The following is a 21,816-nucleotide window of genomic DNA, read 5'->3' on the forward strand; positions in this document are numbered from 1 at the left end:
CTCAAGCAAGGGAAAAAAGCAGGAGTGTGCATTGTCAAAACTATGTGGGGGACACAGACTTAAACCCAGCCCTCCAGGAGCCATCACCAGATTGAAACATGATGACTTACAGAGCACCAGTATACCACTAGGCTTAGCAGAACCAACGGACTGAAAAGCAAGTATTATGATGAAATTGTCAATGAACTCCAATAAAACAAAGTGTATTTCTGCAGGAACTTCACTGAACCAGAGCTATGCTGCTCCTCAGCAAATTTATATACCCAAGAGTTTGCCTGTAGGTTTTAAATAGTGAAGCTAAGAGTTAACAAATTCTGCAACTATATTTGCACCATGAGGCCATTTTATGTAGCTGCACCAAGACAAAAGGGTCATAAGAGCTTTTGTGTAAAATTCAGAACATAAATCACAGTATATTTAATAAAATTTGGAAAAGAAAAAGAGAAGGGCCCAATGACCATAAACTAAACTTACTCTCTAGTTATATGAACTGCAAAATTCCTTTACAAGAAAATATCTGTTTTAGGAACACCACATACTCAATCTGGAATAAATTACTTAACATAATCCACATAGTTCATTGTGAAAACGCTCTGTACTGTAATTTAACACTAATTTAGATACAAAAGGCACATGGTTTTGGATTATTAATCTGCACAGCTCTCTGTTGATAATTCAGTTAAGACAGTGATACGCTTTTGCTTTACCTGTGATGAAGTGCTGGGAGAGGGCTTAGACATCACATTGACATTGGTCGCGGCAGCAAAACTGCTGTGGGATTCAGGTTCTGCTTGTTGAAAGGAGAATGTCTCAAACCTAGTGTTATGTTCTCCTGTCACGAAAAATAGTAATAAAAAAAAGGCATACTGGCTATTGTCTATTAGACTAAAGATATTTTTCCATACAGTAATAGTAAAGTCATTTCTAGAAGCCCACAGCTAACCACTTAATTTACCAAATACTAAAAAAAGCCATCTAAATAAACACTTGCTACTTATCCTGTCTTGTTGTTCCACAAAACTCATCCCTTTCCTTCTATGAAGGATTTCTTCTTGTGGAACTAGCTTCATATGGGCAAATCCTGCTGCTTTGTTTCAGGAGCTGCCATAGACTACACACATAGCAAATGCAATCAGACTTAGAGGAACGGTCCCCAGTGTTCCCTAAGGGTGCTTCCCCAGCTGGGGTGCATCTCACTAATGTCCACTGAGCCCTCACTGACAGTTTCTTCCTTGATAAATGATAAAAGAAAACTCGCAGCAAGGGTGAAAAACAAAATCAGTTTCTAGATCTCCATGTGTGGTTTCTTCTAGTAGAGGTCTATTGTTCCAGACAAACTGTTAATTCTTGTTTACTCTTATTCACTCCCAGTGTAAAGAGAATTTAAGGGTTCAGAATTTAACCACCCGTGTTCTGCTTTCCCTCTACCTTAATTTCCAGTAAGAAAAGAAAACTCACATTTAATATACTGACTAATAAAAAGAATCAATGAATTCCAACACAGAAAAAGAGGTAAGACTGATCCTAAAGATGGTATTGCACAGGCTGGGTCAAGGACATGAACTCTCATCTCCTAGGCAGCTCTGCAGCTTCCTGGCACACAGCTTTTATTTTTGGCCTTGTTCATCAGGCTGACCTTCCCCATGGATAATTTCTCCTAGGCAGAGCCCAAATTAGGAATAAATATGTAGTACTATACCCGTAGCACTAATAAGCTAGAACTGCTGCTGCTACTCACAAATACATCACATAGCAGTTTTCTGGCACTGGGAAACTGATCCTCATGATAAAAGATTGCTTTATTTTTTTTTGTTCCATTAACTCCAAGAACTAAATACTATTGGCAGAAGACTAATTGCAACTTCAAAAGGTTTATAGCAAGCAGTTTTCTCTCTTACTAGTGCACTCAAGTAACTTCAGTTGTTGATCTCGGCATACATGACAGCACACTTAGGGAAACGTTTAACACCTAAAGCTGAGACAGTTTTCAGTGTGTCCAAAACCACCTTTTACCCTCTCCTGTAACTTTTTGTTTGGTTGGTTATGGTGTGGCTTGGTTTGTTTTTTTAAATAGATCATAATTTTCAGTTAGATCAGCTCTATAGTAATTCCCCTATCTCCACCTCTATTGCAAGATCACACTAACAGTTTTACCTGGCTATGCACCAGAAGTGATCTTTTCCACAATGTTAACTATCATTTATACCTTTAAATTCTTTCTTAGGGGAACTTTTAAACTAACAGAGTTTGTCCTCTTACTCAATGATTTATTTTCTTCAAATGTCTTGGGAGGAATTTTGCCAGAAGTTTTCCACATAAATGAATCTGTAATACAATCTGTTAGGTTTTACATTCTAATAGCCTGGAGAGGTAAGGTGGTATTTATCTTTACAATGGTATGCTGAATTTTTTGTCCCCCAAATATCATATTACCCTACAGAACTTTCAGGGCAATTTCTATTCATTTACCAAGTGCTTAAGCAGAGATTCAACGGCTTAAAATATGAAGGTAAGGGTGAAAACACTAATTATAAGTACTGGCTACCCCTAAGTCCTCTTCACAGTCTGGAAGTCTCAGAACCACAAATGACAGCACACAACAAATGAAACATAGCTGACCAAAGATGCCAGGAATAGTAAATGCTTGGTCAGGCACATGATTTGACAGATAATTTTGCAATTCAGTCTGTTTCACTGACTACTATAAAAAACTCTTTCATATTAAAAACGACAACACCCACTATTAGAAAAACACAACTGGACTGTTGAGCAGTTTCCTTCAGGAGTATTCCAAAAGTGAAACACAGAAGGTTATCTCTTTTTTGTAATATACACTCAAGAAGAAAGATTGCTGCACTTTGAAACAGCGAATTCTTTTACGGTGTCCTAAGTCCATCTCTCCACTCCTGTAAAGTTTTGTAACAATATCCTTTTTAGAGACAACTTAAAATTAATTCTCAAAGCTCACTGATAACAAATTCATCTATAGAGCAGATATTATAGAAGAAGTAGTGCTGCCTGAAGTAATACCAGTTTTTCTTACCTACTGCTGTCTCACTGAGATGTCTTTTCTTTCTGCCTTCTGACAGCTGGTCAGATGTTCCTGACACTGACTGAGATTTGGAAGTAGGTAAACAGCCATCGCTCCATTGCTTGACAGAAACATTACGCTGATTATGGTCTACAACAGAAAAAGCATGTATCATCTTGAAAATACATTTTCCACTGGTGCTATTTACAGGCAATCTCAATTCCTGAACTATTTATAATGGAAAAAAACCCTCAGGCTTCTGATATAAATCCACCTAAAGCCTTGCCAGTTACCTTCCCTGATAACCTGCTTTGTGGCAAGTTTATAAATTGAACATCTACATACCATTTTCTGGAGATGCTTTAACTTCCGCTCCCGAAGATGAGGTATCAACAGGTTCTCCTTTGACGTCATCCTTCTTTAATAATGTTTCAAAGTATATGTGAAGAGGAATATCTAATAAAAGAAGAAAAATCCAAATGGAATGGGGTCTGTCTGTCAGAAAGATGGCAACCTCTGTGTCAATAAATTATGCATCATCACTGAAGGTCTAAAAATCAATTTACATCACACTATGTACTCTGATGTATGAGCAGTATCACTGCCTTGAGTCCTTCGACTCATGAAGAACAGCAGTGCCCAGTAATTTCCGCAAGGACTGATCACTTGGATATATGGCAGCAGTGTCTTCATACTGTCAAAGCTGAAGACAATATAGGAAAAGATGTCCTGAAACTGGTGAGACCAAAGGAAAACTCAACAACAATATTCCAAAAAAGCCCAGCCACACATTTGAAATAAGTGATTTTTAGATGACTAAAAAGAAAATTTCAGGCAAGGTAATTCTCAGCAGGATATTTATTTCATGAATGAGATCTCCCATAATTATCCTTGTTGTCTTTTCTACCAGTTATCTAAATACTGTACAAGATAATCTCCAGTAACTGCCTGCAGGTGAGACCACAAGCATCCCTCTTTCTATTAACCTGAAGTGAGGGTTATGCCAGGGTAAAACCAAATTCATTTTAGCTGTGAAGCCACACTGCCATACGTGCTGACCAAGGCAGTATCCTTAAGCGGTTCCAAGCTCTCTACCACTCAGAACTCCTAAGGGTTGATGGGACAACTCAAGATCAAGGTAGGATTCAAACTTAAGGACTGTTCTTGAACACATCCCAGTGTAGGCACATGCCTTTAGTAGATTAACAGCACTTATTTTTTGGTGTTCAAAATTTAAGTAAGAAAGAGCAAGTTTGTGTCATGTCTGGAATAAACTATGTCCATACTGCAATTACTCCAGAATTAAGAAGGTCAAACTAAAACTAAATGCCTCTGGAAACTGTTACTGCTGGGAGCCTAGAGGTAATTTCAAGGTACATTCCTTCTTTCCCTCTCTGACAAAGGCTACAGCAGGGCAATGCAATTCATTTCCTGAGCGAGTTCTAACCCAGACTTAGTCTGCAAAACATCTCAAGTGGTAAGGAATTTACCCACTGTTGTAAGGCAGAGAGGCTTAAGAAAAAGAAAGTCTCTATCTGAAAAGCCTTTATGGAAACAAAATTACAAGAAAACCAAGAAATTAAGTAGAAATAAATATGTCAATGTAAGAAGCAGGTTTGACAACTATTACATTCAGAATGAGGACTGAGAGCAGGGCCAAAGGGTGGGTATTAAACTGGTTTTATTTACATACAACCCTAGCCTCATGTGCCTTCAAGACGTGCCAGGGAAGAAACTCTCAACATATTCTGCTAACTAAAAAGTGCAATTTATTTCAATGTGATAAGGATTTAACTCGTTATTTTTTCACAAGACCCCAAAGTATTTGCTTTGTTTCCTGTTCTACTTCTGAGTAAAACATAAAGAAGGTCTGAAAGGTTTATCAGTCACAACAGTTAAGTAAAGAAACAGAACATTTCTCCTGTTGTTTTTTTGTGAGTACACCACTCCCATTACACTATTTACTGGGCTGCCTGCAGATTATGATTCTCCTTTGAAAAGGAAAACTACTTATCCACAATAATTCTTTCATATGAAAGAAAATGACAAATAGATCAGTGGTCTTCATGAGGAGGCAGAGACAGCAAAGCACACAAAGCACAGAGACGAGCATAAACCTAGCCTCCCTCAAAAACAAGGACTGCATCTGAGCAGGAGACTGTAGGTCCAGCACTTTTTTCCTGTCTCAGCTATTATTAGCAAGGCTCAGGCTCCTCGAAAACAGAATTAATATTCCTCAAAATGAAAGATGTTCTTGGTATTGGAACGAAGCTAAAATAACATTTTTCTTCCTCCATCCTGGCAAAGTGGCCAACAGTTGCCACAGTGCAATCCAAAGTCTTTCAGGTTTTTCCATTATGATTAATTTTTCTTTTAAGAAAAGAAAATGTCAATATTCTTGTTACACTTCCTAGTCTCCCTTAAAGAGCAAGGTAAGAATGAATGCAAGGGGCATAGCCTTATATGACGATCCTTAAACAGACTTCTAACCCCGCTGGCTCCTGTCCAGCTGGGATGTCAGAATCACACGGAGAGCGTGTGTAAAGAAGAGAGACTTAAGAGGTGTTTTTCTCTCCTCTCCTCAACAGCGTCCTCCTGACTGGGATGTTTGCTGCTGCACTCTTGCAGTGAGTGTTCTGTTTCCCCTATGTGCTCCTCAAAATAATCTCTTTATCCCACACGTGGGATGTAAATGCTTGTAAACCTGCAAGAATTGAGTCCTCTGCAGGTTTCCATGTTCATACTTCAGTCTTCTCTACTGGCCAGTGACAAGTTGGGGCTGTTCAGCCTGGAGAAGAGAAGGCTGCGTGGAGACCTCATAGAAGTCTTCCAGTATCTGAAGGGGGCCTACAAGGATGCTGGGGATGGACTCTTCATCAGGGACTGTAGTGACAGGACAAGGGGTAATGGGTTCAAACTGAAACAGGGGAAGTTTAGATTGGATACAAAGAAGAAATTCTTTACTGAGAGGGTGGTGAGGCACTGGAATGGGTTGCCCAGGGAGGTTGTGAATGCTCCATCCTTGGCGGTGTTCAAGGCCAGGTTGGATGAGGCCTTGGGTGCCATGGTTTAGTGTGAGCTGTCCCTGCCCATGGCAGGGGGGGTTGGAACTGGATGCTCTTAAGGTCCTTTCCAACCCTAACTATTCTATGATTCTAAGTTCTCCAAACAAGCTTTACTTTAACCCCTGAATTCCTAATACCAGGCTGCAGCATCTACACTGTCATTCTGGGAAGACGTTGGGTTTGCTTAAAGACTCAAACACTTCTGTGGAGATCCCATCATCATGTTCAGGATTATTTTGTGGCAAAGACGACCACCAGAACAGCAGAATTCCTGTACTGGTCAGCAACCACCTGGAAATAGTTTTTTCCTAAAATAAATAACCCAAACAACTAAAAATCCAATTGTATGCATCCCTTCCGCAGACAACAGCATTAAATATGCTATTTTGAAACCCCAAGAGCTGTCAGGCTGCACGTGCACTAGTTTCAGAGCTGAGCCACAAACATTATCATCTGCATTGTTGTTCAAGAAGACTAAAGAATCAGTTGACAGTAACCATAAACTTCAAAGATCACAAAAAACTACTATCACAAAAAACAATTAGAAAACCTAAATAAAGCTTTTTGGTTGTAATCACATTACTGGTATGGGAAACGTAGAACGCTTGTTTTTGAAATGTGAGGATGAAGCTAAGATTTTCATTTAGTCTGAACTCACGTATTTTGCCAATATGAGGCCAAAGAACTGTAAGAGAACTATGTTATAAAAACCACTGAGAAGATGGTCCATAAATTCTACAGCTCTCACATCACAGCTACCCTCTGTTATAGTTAGGTATGGTGTTACTTACCTGCAGGGAATGATAAGACTGGATGGAAGGAGGAGTCCAGCTCTTGCACGTAATCTAGTATTTTAGATTCTGTGTTGTACTCACTATATGGGAACTGAGTTTTATATGGAAAGGAGACATCTCTAGATGGCAAAGTCTGCAAGGATATACAGAAACAGGTTAACTTCTACTTCACTCACTTCCTTCAAATTAGACCAGAAGGAAAACAAAAAAGAAAGAAAAATGTCAGTGAGAGACACTCTTTAATATGGGAATAGCAAAACTATTCCTACAGACTTCAGATACTCTAAATATGACTTACCTCCATGTACGGACTCTAGTGCACAATACAAAGAACACAGAAAATGAAACTATTTCCAATCATTACTTTGATATATCCTATGCTAAACAAACATCCTTTAAAATTCCATTCGAGCACAACGGGAATAATATAGATACACAAACAAAACTAACACCAGACTAAATATCCTTCATTCATTCCCCTTAGTCTTAGCAAGGTTTTCAGTATGTCTAGACAGTTTGAGCTCATCCATTTTCATGCAAGAAACAATATTAAACATTTTGAGCACATTGTGTACTTATACAAAGCAAGGGGGCAAAGTCCTAACCTTGTTAGAATTCAAATTATCAGATAAGCAACACAAACAAGAGATGCACAGCAATAAATATGGAGAGGGACACATTGAGGATTGACTAATAGGTAGTAAGAGGAATTACTAGAAAGAGGAGAGCTGTAAAGAAAGATTAATTCAGCTGCTTATTTGCAAGGGTCATTAAAATACAGAAGGTAAAATGATGGATTGCACAGAACTGGTAGGTGCGAGGCAGCAGGCCACTAAGGAAAAAGGCAGAGTGAAAATGGGCAGGAATAGCAGCAGAGTGCAGGCAACATACTGAGCTCTGAAAGACAGGAGGACTGTGAATGCGGTACTACAAGGCAGCAGTTAACAGCAGACTTTGCCTCAAAATGAGCTACAAAAGCACTGCAGGGAAATAGTGCTGCTTATGCTACTTTCAGCTTTACTGGATACTAGCAGTAGTAACCCCAAAGATCCTACAGAGAGGGAAGGACAGGGGCAGTGGGGTACTTCAAGGGTCTCAGCCTAACACTGCGCAATCACATTTATCATCTCCTGGAACAGGATTTTCATGTAAAAAACTGTAAGAATCAATATAAGAGTGGTTGTCTTGATTTTCTTATGACTCCTCATGGAATGAAAGGAAACCATCTAGCAGTTCCATTGAAGGCAAGGTGATGAAACAAACACGACTTGTATTTTCAACATTTCTGCTTTCCAAATCCAAGAAACCTCTTCAGATGCTTCCTCCTGCCTGAAATATTCCAGGCTGTATTTCAGCAGTGCCACTCATGTGTTAGTGATGCAGTGATTATATCCACCACATAAAATCCCCCTCCACTCACTGAAATCAGTCCTGTCAAGCGGCATCAGTATTTAACAACCCACACTAACTCAGAAAATATTTCATTAAAAAGTTCCCCTTTTCCACCTCTTCCCTTCTTCCGAACTGATAAATTCCCTATGCTGGTATTGCATTGCAGGAACTATTAAGATCAAGTAAGCATGTTATGATGCTGGAGCAGAGAAGACCCTGTGGTGGTGGGGCTCTTGTATTTCACTTCCCAGGAAAACATTCATAGTCCTAAATCCACCTTGATCTCCATACACAGGTGCATGCATGAGCACTTCCAACCTCATTTGGAAAGAATTCTTTCCTAGCCCAGGACTCCTTTAAATCTATGTTCTTTTATTTTCCTGTGACAGACATATGGGAATCTTCATCTGTTAAACTTTAAACATCCATAAAGTGTTGGCAGAAGTGGGACCTGTGTTTGGAAACACTAGAGGAATAAATGCTAAAGCGAATTTAATGTTTCCCATTATATGGACCATTAAACTAAAGCTTAAAGGTAGTTGCTCTACCTTCAATGCAATAAGGGCTTGCTTTTCAAAACTGCAAAAAAGAAAATTTCCTCTTGATATTCCGGTGTTAGATATTAACTATTTAGTGAATCTCCACTATTTAAACTCTAACTGCACTCTGTCTGCTGGCACGTGTCTTTTTTACAGGAATGAATCCACATTACACTAAATGATAAATCTCTCATTCTATAAAAAGATATCCCCAAACACTCATCAGTAAAATTACCTCCAAAATATATACCCAGAACCAACACAAGTGACATCCATCCAGTCTTTAGTCCCTGACCCACTTTTTCTTGCTTTAACTTTAGTCCCAAACATATTTAGACACTAGCTTAAAGCTACGCCTGCTCAAAAACATGCATACGTAGTCAAACAACCTCCACAGACTCAATCTATTTTGAAACGATACTAAAAGCCATTTGCCAACATTAGTAAATGCAAAATTCTTTTCCTCATCGTGTCTGTGGTGGAAGTTACAAAACCTTCTGCCTGAGTTTGTGTCTTATTTCCTTGATTGCTCTGCCATCAACACCTAAATAATGAAGTCTTTCATGAAGTCAGTTCGTAATTCAAAAGAAAACAAGGACTTCTATAGAAGCGAGAGTAGTTTTACTCAAATGCCTGTAAAGTTACTAGAAAAGAGCTAAAAATTCTGGCAGTGCCTGTGTCCCCAGCTATCGGATCTGGTTTGTATTTCTGATGGAGCAGCTTTCCACTGGAAAATGCTGAATTAGTGAAAACATGATGTTTGTCAAGAATGTCGATTTAATCAAGCCTTGATGAGAACATTTCAGAAGCCCTTCATTCTGCAATGAAAGCGAGTTGCTCAGTCAAAGAAAGAGCTTCAACCTTATTGAACCAAAACTGAATAACTGTTTATTGGGAAACTGAACTCTCCTCCCTTCCAATTCAGTGCAGAACAGAGCCTACAGCCCAACCGGCTTTTACAGCTGTTAATTATTGATGTTGTAACACAACAACAAAAAAATCCACCAAAACCCAACTGAAAACAACCCCACAAATATATCCATTCAGCCACAGCAATGACGAGTGGTTTCAGGAAAGCCACAGTGCGCAGCTTTTAGAAGACAAGCCTCTACATCAAGCCTGACCATAATGCCAACCCTTTCAAAAGCAAGAAAGATTACTAAACCCATCTTGTTTTATCCCTGCAGTACCCCTTGTACATCTCCTGAAACATTCTTCTTCATTATTGAACTATAAAGCCTCATGTTTCCTCAGCTCAAGTAGATATGAAGAATAACATTACATTAAATCGATTCTATCATGGAAAAGAAAATACACTGTATTTTAGAGGAAATCAGAAGTGTGCCGGCCTTAAGTCTTCATTTAAAAGAGCAGTTCTCTTTTAAACTTGCTAAGGATTGGTGTCACCAACAGAATCTTATTTTCTGAAGTATTATGAATTTTAACCTTGGATTTTTTTCCCCTCAGTACTGTTTTACTGGGTCACACAAAATACCGTGAGCAATTTCTTTTTGATAGTCAAAACAATTCTTGCACTTGCTTGTGATAAATCGACGCATTACAGAAGACACAACCGGCTCAAGCCTCTCTTCCAGAAGGGTCAGAAGGCTGAACACCACTGAACACTAAAGGTTGAGGCTATGAAGCTGCTGTAATTGAGAAGAAATATGTTTCATGCTCCCAGTTAAAAACTCTGAAGTGAATTCTCATTTCATGGTTACAACTACTGACCATTAAAACTCCTACCATTTCTGGAAACATGCCTGAGTATAACAGTGCAGGGAGCCACGGTTCAAGTATCCTGATGTGTATGAATGCAGGAAGCTAATGAAGTTAGCTCAAATACACTCTGCTGAATACCTGTCACGTCTGTTTCCAATTACTCTTATAAGCTGAAAAAGGCAAGAAAAAAGCCTTTATCCTCCCTAAACACACACACTCGGAACTTCTCAGCAATATCAAAGAGCTCTCCCCCTCAATATTGAAACTGTTCTTCAGGAAACGAGTAGCCAACTAAATTGCAGAGTTAATTATAGGATCCAAATGAACCACCAGGTGGGTGGCTGATACCTCCTCTTTGAACACCAAACACACTGCTAAATTGGAATCCTTCAGAAGTGCTATGTACAGCTCAAACCAACACAGCACCACGTTACCTGCTTGCTTCTGTGCTACAGCATCTGCCTTAAAGGCAAGCCCACTCCTCCATGGCCTCCCTCTCCTGCGCACAAGGATCTGCTCTGCACAGAGCTATGCTCCTCTGGCAGAACACAAAGTTAAATAAAACATCTTATTTCACAAACTAAACATCAGGGGTTCCCTAAGCAGGCCTTAGAATGCTTTTGGGAAACATACAATACATGGATAGTGGAAGGTTAATCTGAAAGCCCCTTCTCTCTTACAGACAGGTAGCAAGGGAGAAGGCGGGCCAAGCATCTGAGACACCCCTGTGCGGGAAGGTGCATAACAGATGGTGCTGATGATACACACTACATGACAGACTCTCCCTTCCTGATGAAGCTTCTATGCATGTCAAATGGACAGGCCTTTCCCACGCACTTGCCTGCAATCTATATACAGGTCAGGTCCAGCAAAGCAAGGATGTAACCAGATGTGTTTCCCTCTGGTCCCTCTGAAGCTGTGGATAAGGATAAAGTGGCAGATCCTGTGGCAAAGACCATTTTTTTCCAGGAACAGACCTGAGGCTTTCACAAAACGCTAATGACAACTTACTCAGCATCCGGCTTGTCTCAAATTCAGACTTTTAGTTGGTGTCATAAAAGGAGTAGTAGGTTCTACTAGTGGTTCTGGGAGTACCCACCTCTCTTAAGTATACCTGGAGTTTAGTTTCTTTGATCCTGTTATAAACCAACTGGAGATGGACTTTCACCTGCTCTGTGGGAAGTGTATGCTAGCCTCATCATTCTGAAAGAAAGACCTTTTGTTCAACTAGCAGATCAATTGAAAACTCAAGGCTAGTGCCTAATCTTTGAGCAGTCAAACCCAAAGAAGGAAAGACATGTTAATCCACAGGGATAACTCTTCAAAAATACCATGCAGGAATTAAGAGTAGATGTGATCAATAAAACACTGCAGAAATGTCATAATAAGCTGAAGGTGCAGGACTGTGAAAGGCACACTTCAGGTTCTTCATTCTGGGATAAAAGAATGCTCAGGATGACTGGCTTGCCATAACCTCCAAAGGATGGATTTAGTTCGACTGGCAGTATCACAGTATCACAAAACTAAAGGTATTCTCCCTTCCTTCCTCCCCAGTAGACAACAGTCCTGTCACACATTGAGAAGAGCTGAATCTGTAGGTGTATTTCTTTTTTCCCAGGTTTTGTTGATTTTTATCCAATAGAAGACCTTCTTCTTTAATTACCAGTGTTAAAACAGTAATTTTATCAACTATTGTTTTCACTTACAAACTTGGGAAACCATAACCAAGGAATTCTGCTTCCCAGACCAGAAGACTGACATCCACAGAGGTACATTTTCACTGACGCAGGACGCATCCTCTTCTTGAAACCAGTTTGCGGGAGACTTGGCAACACAACATTCCCTGTATTCAGGGCTTTTAAGGAGACAGCAATGCCAGGAAACCATACAGAAGCAAGTGGCAGAGCCAGTATCTAGGGATACCAAGGAGGTGGATGACAACCAATAGATTTCTTTCAGTGCAACTAAGGGGAGATGACTTTCACTGTGTGAAAGGCATAACTTATAGGTGGCTACTGAACATTATGGTTGATGATTACTACTGTAGACAGTGCTGTTTCTTCAAATTTACAGACCAAGGGAGGTAGAGAAAACAGGAATTGGTAATGGCCAGAAAGAATTCACCTGCATCTCCTTCAACACAAATAAACCACAACATGGGATTTTATGGTAGTGGAAATGGGATTGTATTCTAGGAAGTAGGTGCTAAATTATTCATCCCCAGACAAATGTATCACCTGGCAGCAAACAGGGTACAACTTGCACACTATAGGCAATATTAAGATTAAGCACCTTATCTGCACGCACACCCCTCTGCCTGTCTCCTGTTCTCCTTTCCTGCTACCCGCAGACCACTTGCAGATAGATACCAGGCATTTAGCAAAGAAGGTAAAGGCTCTGCATGCTGGGAACTATACAAATTATAAAAGCATGTGTATGTGTATACCCTAAAGCCTGAAAATTAACATGACTTGGTGAAAGACCCCTATGTATTTATCAAGTGGCATCTACAAAGCACATCACTGGCCCTAAACATGCGCTGGGAATGCAGCAGGCCATGAAAATCATAGAACCGGCATCAGATTTAGACTGAAATAAGAAACTTGACCCCTAGAATTTAAATACTTCTCTCCTGTCTGTTTTGGAGCCTTCTGGAGAAGCACTAAGGTTTTTTATCCTCCCTTTTTGTTTTAAGCCACTAAATGAAAGCAGACACTCTTCTGGTCTCACTTAACTCCCGTTTGAGGCTGAAAAGCCAAAATATAGCAGTACTCAGCTGCAAGAGTTGGTGACATTATACCAACTGTTTGCTTGTGTATGTAAAATGTGAGCTTTTGCACCTCGATTCCCAACTTCCAGGGTGTTGGCACCTCTGCACATTTCAATTCCAGTTTTCCTCCATGTGTCCACACAACCAACCCTTCCTCCAGCAGGTAGAGATACAAATACAATGAGAATCTTCAGGTTAAAACACCCCACCGTGCCCTACAACCCTGCAAAGAAATGGATAGGACCAAATGTGATAGTGCTCAGATCTCACTGCTCTGTTGACTCCTACCTTTGTTTCTAGCTGTATAAAGTGTTGGTAGGTTAGAACACTACCTAGCCTCAATGCTATCTCTTGGTGAGGCAGGACTTGAAAAGAAAAACAGGTGAAACTGATGTCGTTGGTTTGCACGTTAAACGAGAAACTAACAAAATATACTGGCAAAACAAACTCCCTCCTACTGACAAAACCCTGCAGGAAGCCACACAGATAAAACACTAGAAAAGAAAACTTCAGGGCATATCAGCTAGGCAAATACCTCTCTGAGGGTTTCTGACTAGTAACAGCATTTGTCTGCTTTTAAACAAACTTAATGGAACTTTCACTATCTCACAGATAATTCAGTTCCTTCAAGTTTAGGCAAAAAATAGCCAGAGATGGGGATACTACACGTTTTCCTTATAGGAAAGGCATTTGCAGAAGCACTCAGGAGGTTTGCAGTTATAAATGCAACAACCGCTGGGAAATGATTCAATTGCTGCTTATGTTTTAAAGTTCTGACACTGACCTGCTACTTACAGACTTTCTTGGCCTTCTTTCTTAGTGTTATCCTACATTAAGGGTGATCAGGTATTGGAACAGGCTGCCCAGGGAAGTTGTGGAATCACCGTCCCTGGAAGTGTTCACAAGCTGTGAAGATGAGACCCTCAGTGACATGGTTAAGTGGAGGCCTTGGCAGTGCTGGGGTAATGGTTGGATTTGATGATCTTAAAGGTCTTTTCCAACCCAGTTAATTCCATGATTTTATAGGAAGAGACAATAACCCAGAGCTTGTTTGACTTGGCAGCTGTGACAATGCAAATGAATGGCAGATCCAGCATTTTGATCCGGCACTCTCAGACTTCCAACCCCTGCCTGCAAGCACCTGTCCTCCTACTAGACCACGCCTGCAGTTTACTCCTTTGTGTTATCCTGCTCACAAGTTTTAATATTCATTCAAAAATCACAACGAAGAAAGGCACCACTACAATCATGTCCTCTAGACAGAAGCACAGACTGCAATCCCAGGGTTTCTTGTGCATGTCCGTTATTCTGAGGGGTTTGTGCACTGACTCACAATCAACAAATGGCCTAAGCTCTTCCCAAGCTATTTAGATAACGAAAGAAGAAAGATACAAAACAGATTCCACGGCCAAAAGATGACTCACAGATCATCTGTGGTACGTAAGTCATTCCGAATTAGGGGACAAGCGGATTTGGCCCCAAAGGATGTTTCAAGTTCCTGAGGATACTGGATGGTGATAGATAAACCAAACACCCTGCATCCTGTTTTATTTATCTGCAGTGTAACTATCCTGTAGATCTTCCAGGTCTTCTACAGTTTCGTGGAGTTCTATTTTTTTTTAGATACTACAGTGTGTAAGCATTATTTTACTAGCACAGCAGCCCTCTTCAGAAAAGAAATACAGCAGAGGACAATGTAGGGCATCTCTCAACAGGCACTGGGAGGCTACTAGGTCACTAAATACTCAAACTTTTGACAGCACTGTAAATGTATGTGGCATGGCAGTAGATAAGAGGAAAAATGTGGCTGCCTTCCCAGTGACCTTATGAACTGGCAGATGGGATAGCAGTTCACAGTTTCAGACTTTGCTTTTCCTAACATGGATGCTGGGGCGTGGAGAGAAAGACGAGCTTTCCAAATGAATCTGAACAGATGTGGAGTACAACACTCTGAATGCCACTCAAAGCACAAAGGGTACAACCAGTCACCCCCAAACCTCCAAAGTCCTCAAAGCTCTCCCAGCATTTTCTTAAACGTCCACACATGGGAAGCCTGCAGTTTGCTGTGATTCCCTGGTCAGAACTCTTTAGTTATTGTCCCTGCCCATGGCAGGGGTGTTGGAACTAGATGATCTTAAGGTCTTTTCCAACCCTAACTATTCTATGATTCTATGATTGTCTTGCTCAGATTACTCTGCAGAGCAGCATCACCCATCAGCATTGCCAGGCACTCGCTCATTGGCTGTTTGAACCAGGCACCAAGAGGAATCTGACGCAGGAGCTGTGATGTTCAGAAGATTCAATCTTCTCCTCAGGCTTTGGCAAGCAGGTCTCTGTTAACTTCACATCTGCTGCAGGCAGGTGGCAAGCAAGTCTGCCCTACCTCCAGCTTGTTCTCGGGCCAGTGACCTTAAAGAAATGGGGGTCCTCACAGGCCAGCGGCTATAAATGTTAATCTTGATGAAACAGTGGAGAAGCACTTGCTAGAGATGCCACACTAATACTATATTAAAAATCCAACTCTTCTGCATGCTGCTGAGAAGTAACTCCTTTTCCTGTGAAGGGCTAGAGGAAATTTGCTGGGTTACGGTTGGGAATATAAATGCATTTTCAAAGAAAACTAGGTATCAGTCTCAGAGGCCATTCCTCATTTTACATCCTTACCCTTAGACATCTGTCTAATGTAGCAGTCAGCCTGAGCTGATAGCCAGTGTTTTTCCATTACAAGCTGAGCAATCTCATCAACAGCTGAGTAACCAAGTGTAGCAAGTGCAGTACTAAGAAAGAGACAAGCCCTACTAGAATAAGAGTTCCTGAATGAAAATATACACTGATGATGGCACTTAATTCAAAGACTCGATACCCATTTAGGTTTGACTGTCAGAATGTGCTGAAACGTCCAGATCAATTTTATCACTTTATGCCCCAGCAGGATCCCTGCTACTCTGTTTTTAACCAACACTGTGTAAGAGGCTTTGTTCACTGCTTTACCTTAATTCTGAAAACTTTAATTGAGTTTGGCACTTGCACAAAGTCTGAAGCTGACAGGTCGATCGCTGCCACCACCTCTTATTTTCTCCAAGCAGAATATATCTGCAGTGCAATGACACAGTTCTCCATGTTGCCTCTTGGTTAACTTCCCCATGGAAAGGACATTAGAAAGCAGACTGGAAACACAGGTTTTTGTGCCAAGAGCTGCAGTAAGCATAAACAGCATTCCTTACAGCAGTTTTTACCACATGGTCTTTGGGACATCTCTGCACTTTCAGTACAGAGACACTGGAGGTGGTTTAGCATATGGTAACCCAGCATTAGAAATGTCAAGAGCATGGGGCAGACACACAGTTGCACCAGCTCCTATATTTGAAGCCTTAACTAGTAACTTAAAGGCACTTTTTTATTGCAATCTACAACCAAATGTACATTATAAATATATCTTTCTAGTCTACGAGTCAAGGTAAACTACTGAGTGTGCAAAGCAGCTCAGCTTTATGGCTGGTTGAAGATAAAAATGTAAGCTCTGCTTTGAACTCCTGCTGTCAGGCTGCAGAAATGAAGTTTCCCTTCACATACTCCTGCTGTTACTCTCTGAACTGCACTAACTCTGGCCCAGCTTTTCAAAACACAGAGACATAGGCAGTGCTTGCAGAAATATGAGATACTTGAGCCTGCAAGATGCAGGCTTTCAGAAGAGCCTATTATTTAGAAGTTGCACCTGGAGTGGAAACCCCTTATGTTTAAGCAGAATGAAAGGAAAGTCCTGAAGTCTCTTGCCAAGGAGCACTCTTCATAGAAGGACTTGTGGTACTGGAGGCACCAGGAAGGGAACAAGGCCCCAAAACTCTTTAACAGGACATGGATTGGATTGAATGGGAAACAAGGGAGTCTGAGTCACTAACAGTCTCCTTGGTTAATGCAAGGAAGATGAAAAGCCTAAATGTCTTGGAGGTAGAGCTCTCAAATGCTAACCCTCCACCCCTATCCCCCACCATCAACCCCTTCAGGCAGACTGCCAGGTCTCTAAGCCCCACTGCCAGGAAGCTGGGAAGTCAGGCTAATAAGAGACTGGACAGGTTTTCAATAAGCTATCTTGCTAAAACTAGGACACTTGTGCAATTTTGCAGAGGATGCTGAGTCAGCACACTCACACGGAACAGCCTCGCAGGGGAAATTTCTCCCCAGACCACTGGCACACTTGGTAAATCCTAGGCAGTCAGCTGAGGAGACAGGGAGATTTCTCTCAACATAACCCACTTTTAAAAGGTAAAGCAAAAACTGAGACATTAAAACCGCTTGGGATTAACACTGCTCTACAGAATGAGTTCATGCCATCTCTGCCCCCAAATTGAACTGCTGCTTTAAGCACCACAGCTAAATTCATTGTATATCCTTACCAGCAATACGCTATTCATGTCAGACATGAACAGATATGCCTTGCCCTGCATAACAATGTCTGTTTCCCCATTTTAAAACATTAATTCCTTTGTAATGCAGAAAATGTTCAGAGTTTTAAAGCATCCATCAAGTGCAATGAAAAAAGCAATGTAACTAATCAGAAACAGCAAAACCGGAAACAAGATTAAGATATTGCAATTTAATTTCCTAGAAAATAATGTGCCAGCAGCTGTGTAAACTTTCTTGTAGCTAAAATAAATATGCTGAAAACAAGCAGGCAGCTGATTTACGCTGTAGCGTGTTTCCTCAGCAGACGAGCCTCCCAAGGAAGCTCTCGAGCTGTCCTTTACACACTGTACAAAGGCTTTAACAATAGCTATAGAACAAACTGATTTGATAAGCAGGATGCTGAGCCATCTTCATTTGTTATGTTCAACTCATTAACTCTGAGCTCCTGCTGACACATCCAGTACTCCCATCACATATATATATGCTCCCTGAACATAACAAATAACCAGCACAGCATGCATTATTCTTCTGACATACCAGACAAGACACATGCAGCCTCTAGCAGCTGGATTCTTTGGTTTTGTCTCCTGAAGAGAGAGGCAAGGGCTTACCTGTTGATTCCAGTGACAGGCACCGTGCATTCTGTAGAGTTTCCTCTTCTGGAAACTATGAAGTGGCCTTGTCCGGGCAGATGTGCTCCCACTAGCCACAGTGACAGGTCTTAGCCTTGTCCTGTCTCTTCTTCTTTTCTTGATGTGCTGATGATCAAGCAACCAGCTGCCCGAAGAGGATACCTCTCTGTTGTCTGAAGCTCTGTAATTTCATGATTAATGGAGACAGGAAATACAAAAAGTTAAATATGCTCCATATGCACAGGCCAAGATTTCATACACTGATCAACATTAGCTAGCTCATTCTGAGAGAATTTTAGAAACACTAAAATGTTTTAGCACACTGTTTCAGGAAGCCATGCATGTGCTTTGTTTGCTCATTGATTAATTCTGTGTTAGGTCACGAGAGGAAGCTCATCATTCTTGATCACCTTTCTGCTTGGGGAAACAAATGTCAAAACTAAGTGAAGCTCTCGAGCATATCGTGGGTTTTGGTTTTCCAAATTCAAGAGCTCTCTTTCTAACACTTCTAACACGAGTTATATGTTGCAATATATTGCAATATGTTGCAATATATAATATTTCCCTACAAACTTACATTCCATTCAAGACAGCAGTCATGTGAACATAAAGGAGACCTTGAGTCCTGCCCTAATACTTTCAAGATTTTCTAAGCTGAAACTTATGTAAAGCTTTACAAACCAGTGTCTATTCAGTGTAGGGGTTGCAACTCATTGTGAAGCATTTGTATCAAAATCAAGAACTCTGCATGCTTAGTTGAGCCAACACAAGGCCATTAAACTTCACTTCCAGGGCTGTGCCAATAGAGCTCTCCAACAGAGCCCAAGCCCAGCCTGTGTGAAGCTCTTGAGGAAGAAGGAAAACCCAGCCTGTTTGTCTGTCTTTACAATCTAGAAGCTGGTTAGATCCAGAGAATTTGGAAGAATGCAAGCTCAGCTCCAGTCACACTGTGACAGGGTCTACATGAACACATGAAAAGCTTCATTTTAAGTTTAAACCTCACTCTTCCCTGCATTTCCTCAAGTCTGTCCCTTTCAAATCCCCCCTCAGTGTTACAGCATCATCCTTCCACAACCTTATCTACACATACACTTGCTGTACTCACATCCATAGTAATACAGTATGCAATCATGAAAGTTATATGACAAACAGGGCCAAGAGCAGTAGAAAACCTTATGCATCTATGTGTAACACCTTTGGATAACTGTCACTAATCTATCGCCTGCCTCCTCACCAGAACAGAGAACACTGCAAGGCAAAACTCAAAATACCCTTCCATTTGGGTGGGAATGACTCCATGGGAAGAACACACTTCACTTTTATAGGTATCCTCATTTTACTTTGTTGCTGCAGCAACATCTGCCCGCAAAGCTGAAGGCCTGCTGCAAATAGCACTCAAGTGTGCATCTATTTTTACAGTACTGAAGACCTTGACTGTACTGTTAACTGCCTAAGGAGTGCAAGTATAGGAGAAATTTTGGCCTTGGTTCATAGCAGGTCATCTGTCTGCACAAATGATTGTTTTCTCTTATGAACTTTATCTGGCAAGTCATGGCCTTATTATTAGTAAAGTTAGAAGACAATTAAATCTGAAAATGAATTCATGACAAGGCCATTTATCGATCTTTTTTGACCAGCAGTACTCTTCTAACAGCACATTTTGATTAAGTAGAAGTGCCTGTTATGGAAGTGTGATTAAACACCATCCCATGCTGTGCTGGTGTGGTAATAAGGTTTGATGGGTTTGAATCTGAGTTGTCCTTCTGACACATCAGAACAATCTCAATAAGCAACAGAGACTCAATGAAAAAAAGGTGCTAATTAAAAGAGGGATGGTAGAAAGTATTTAAAGGAACATATTAGTAAGTGCCAAGAAAAAGCCCCAGATACTGAAGCATGACATTCTTAAAGCTAACACCATTCTGAAAGCTTGGGAAAGAAATACAACATTTGAAGCCCATGGAAGAGATTTAAAATACTTTCTCTGAATTCTCAAAAGCATTTTCTCTACAAAGTCAGACTGTGCCAAGCTCAACTTCTAGATTTCCCCTTATCTCCCTCTTACAAGAAAGACAACTTGGACAGTTAAATTATCACAAAGAGCTCCTTAGTTTGGCTCCTCAACTATTGTGATCCCTGCTCTTGTTCTGGTGGTCTGCCCAGATCTTTGATAATCTCTCTTCAGTCTCTGCCAGCTGCTCTACCCTCCTGTGCCTTACAGTAATGCACAGCTCCCTTTTTAGACAAAGCAGAGATCTCAGCTCTGTGGCTTGAAGGTCCAGTACACAGCAGTATAGTTTTCCCGACACTTGTGTAAATAGGCTTTCCAGTCAAGGTCTGAGTTCTCCATTTATTCTGATCTTAGTTTGGGTGATTCTCAAACTGTGATTCTCCAGAACAGTCAAATGAACCACTGCCAGACGCAGAATTCATTCATTTGCTGAAACCCTCATTTCAAAGCTCATAGGTCGGCCTTTCTCGCTCTGTAGCCAGCTACGGAGAAGAGACCTTACTCACACACATACACAGCAAACCATTACACAGGCGCTATTTGTACTGAAGTAATACAGTTTTTCATTCTTCTCCTCTCATAAGAAAGTGGTTATCAGTAGCTTAGGGAACTGCTTCTATGAGCATCTACTCTCATACAATCCATCCTGCTAATCTTGGCATCTAGACTCAATTGAGCAGAGAAAAGCTACATAAGAAAATGAAGCCACTAATTAAATTAGACCTTGACAAATGGCAACTCAAGGTTACCCACAATTAATCAACCAGGAAATATACACGCACCTCCACTTCCACTGGGAATAAATAGCCCAAGTAACCAACTACATACTGCAATCAACCAACCTCAAAGCATCTCATGCTGAGACTTGCCTTAAACATGCACTATTCTATCTTTCACATCAAAAGCCTACAACTAATTTCAAGAATTTACTTAAGTAAAAATCACTATCACCCATTTTTTTTTCTATTCAAAAAGAAAAAAATCACCTTATTCTCTACTTGATTTTGATTTCTATTTTTTCAAGCCCTTAACACAGTCAGAGTGAGCTCTAGAAAGAGCGAGGAGAGAAGCAGCCAAGAAATGAAGTTACATGCAGTATATAACTTTCCCAACTAATTGCACACAAGACTGCTACAACAAAATACCACAGAAAACCGAAACACTCAAAACCCCACGAAATAGGCAGCAGTGAATTTCCCTGCATGAGTCTCATAACTACTCGGTATCGTGCTTAATTACCACCTTTAATGAACAGTATTTATCTGCAGACTTCTTTGGGCCTTCCTAAGTCACAAGTAGAAAACAACCAGCCTTGGAGACACTGGCCCATGAGCAAACAGCTGTGCTGGTCATAAAATGGGACGACTGATTTTGAACACGGTGCCTGATAGATCAGGCAAGAAGTGGCTTCAAGTTACATCATTAGAGTCCCTAATCATGAAGTCAACGTCACACA

At 40.7% G+C, this 21,816-nt stretch overlaps 1 protein-coding gene across 9 annotated transcripts in view; it reads right to left on the bottom strand.

Moving 5' to 3' along the window:
• Positions 1 to 21,816, bottom strand: part of KANSL1L (KAT8 regulatory NSL complex subunit 1 like) — a 66,049-nt gene that overhangs the window by 11,378 nt on the left and 32,855 nt on the right. For 7 of the 9 annotated variants that reach the window (XR_013958227.1, XM_080632095.1, XM_080632093.1 and 4 more), the window contains 5 exons: positions 18,329 to 18,530; positions 6,888 to 7,023; positions 3,377 to 3,487; positions 3,044 to 3,181; positions 708 to 832 (listed from right to left, as the gene is read on the bottom strand). Coding sequence is in view for 8 of the 9 variants with exons in the window: in XM_080632095.1 (XP_080488221.1) it covers positions 708 to 832; positions 3,044 to 3,181; positions 3,377 to 3,487; positions 6,888 to 7,023; positions 18,329 to 18,530 (712 nt within the window). In the remaining variant the exon portion in view is untranslated. The remainder of the gene's footprint in view (positions 1 to 707; positions 833 to 3,043; positions 3,182 to 3,376; positions 3,488 to 6,887; positions 7,024 to 18,328; positions 18,531 to 21,816) is intronic. The other 2 variants (XM_080632094.1, XM_080632097.1) reach the window with 2 other exon arrangements.

Source organism: Psittacula echo (genome assembly GCF_963264785.1).
Source record: "Psittacula echo genome assembly, chromosome: 20".
Classification (NCBI taxonomy): domain Eukaryota; kingdom Metazoa; phylum Chordata; class Aves; order Psittaciformes; family Psittacidae; genus Psittacula; species Psittacula echo.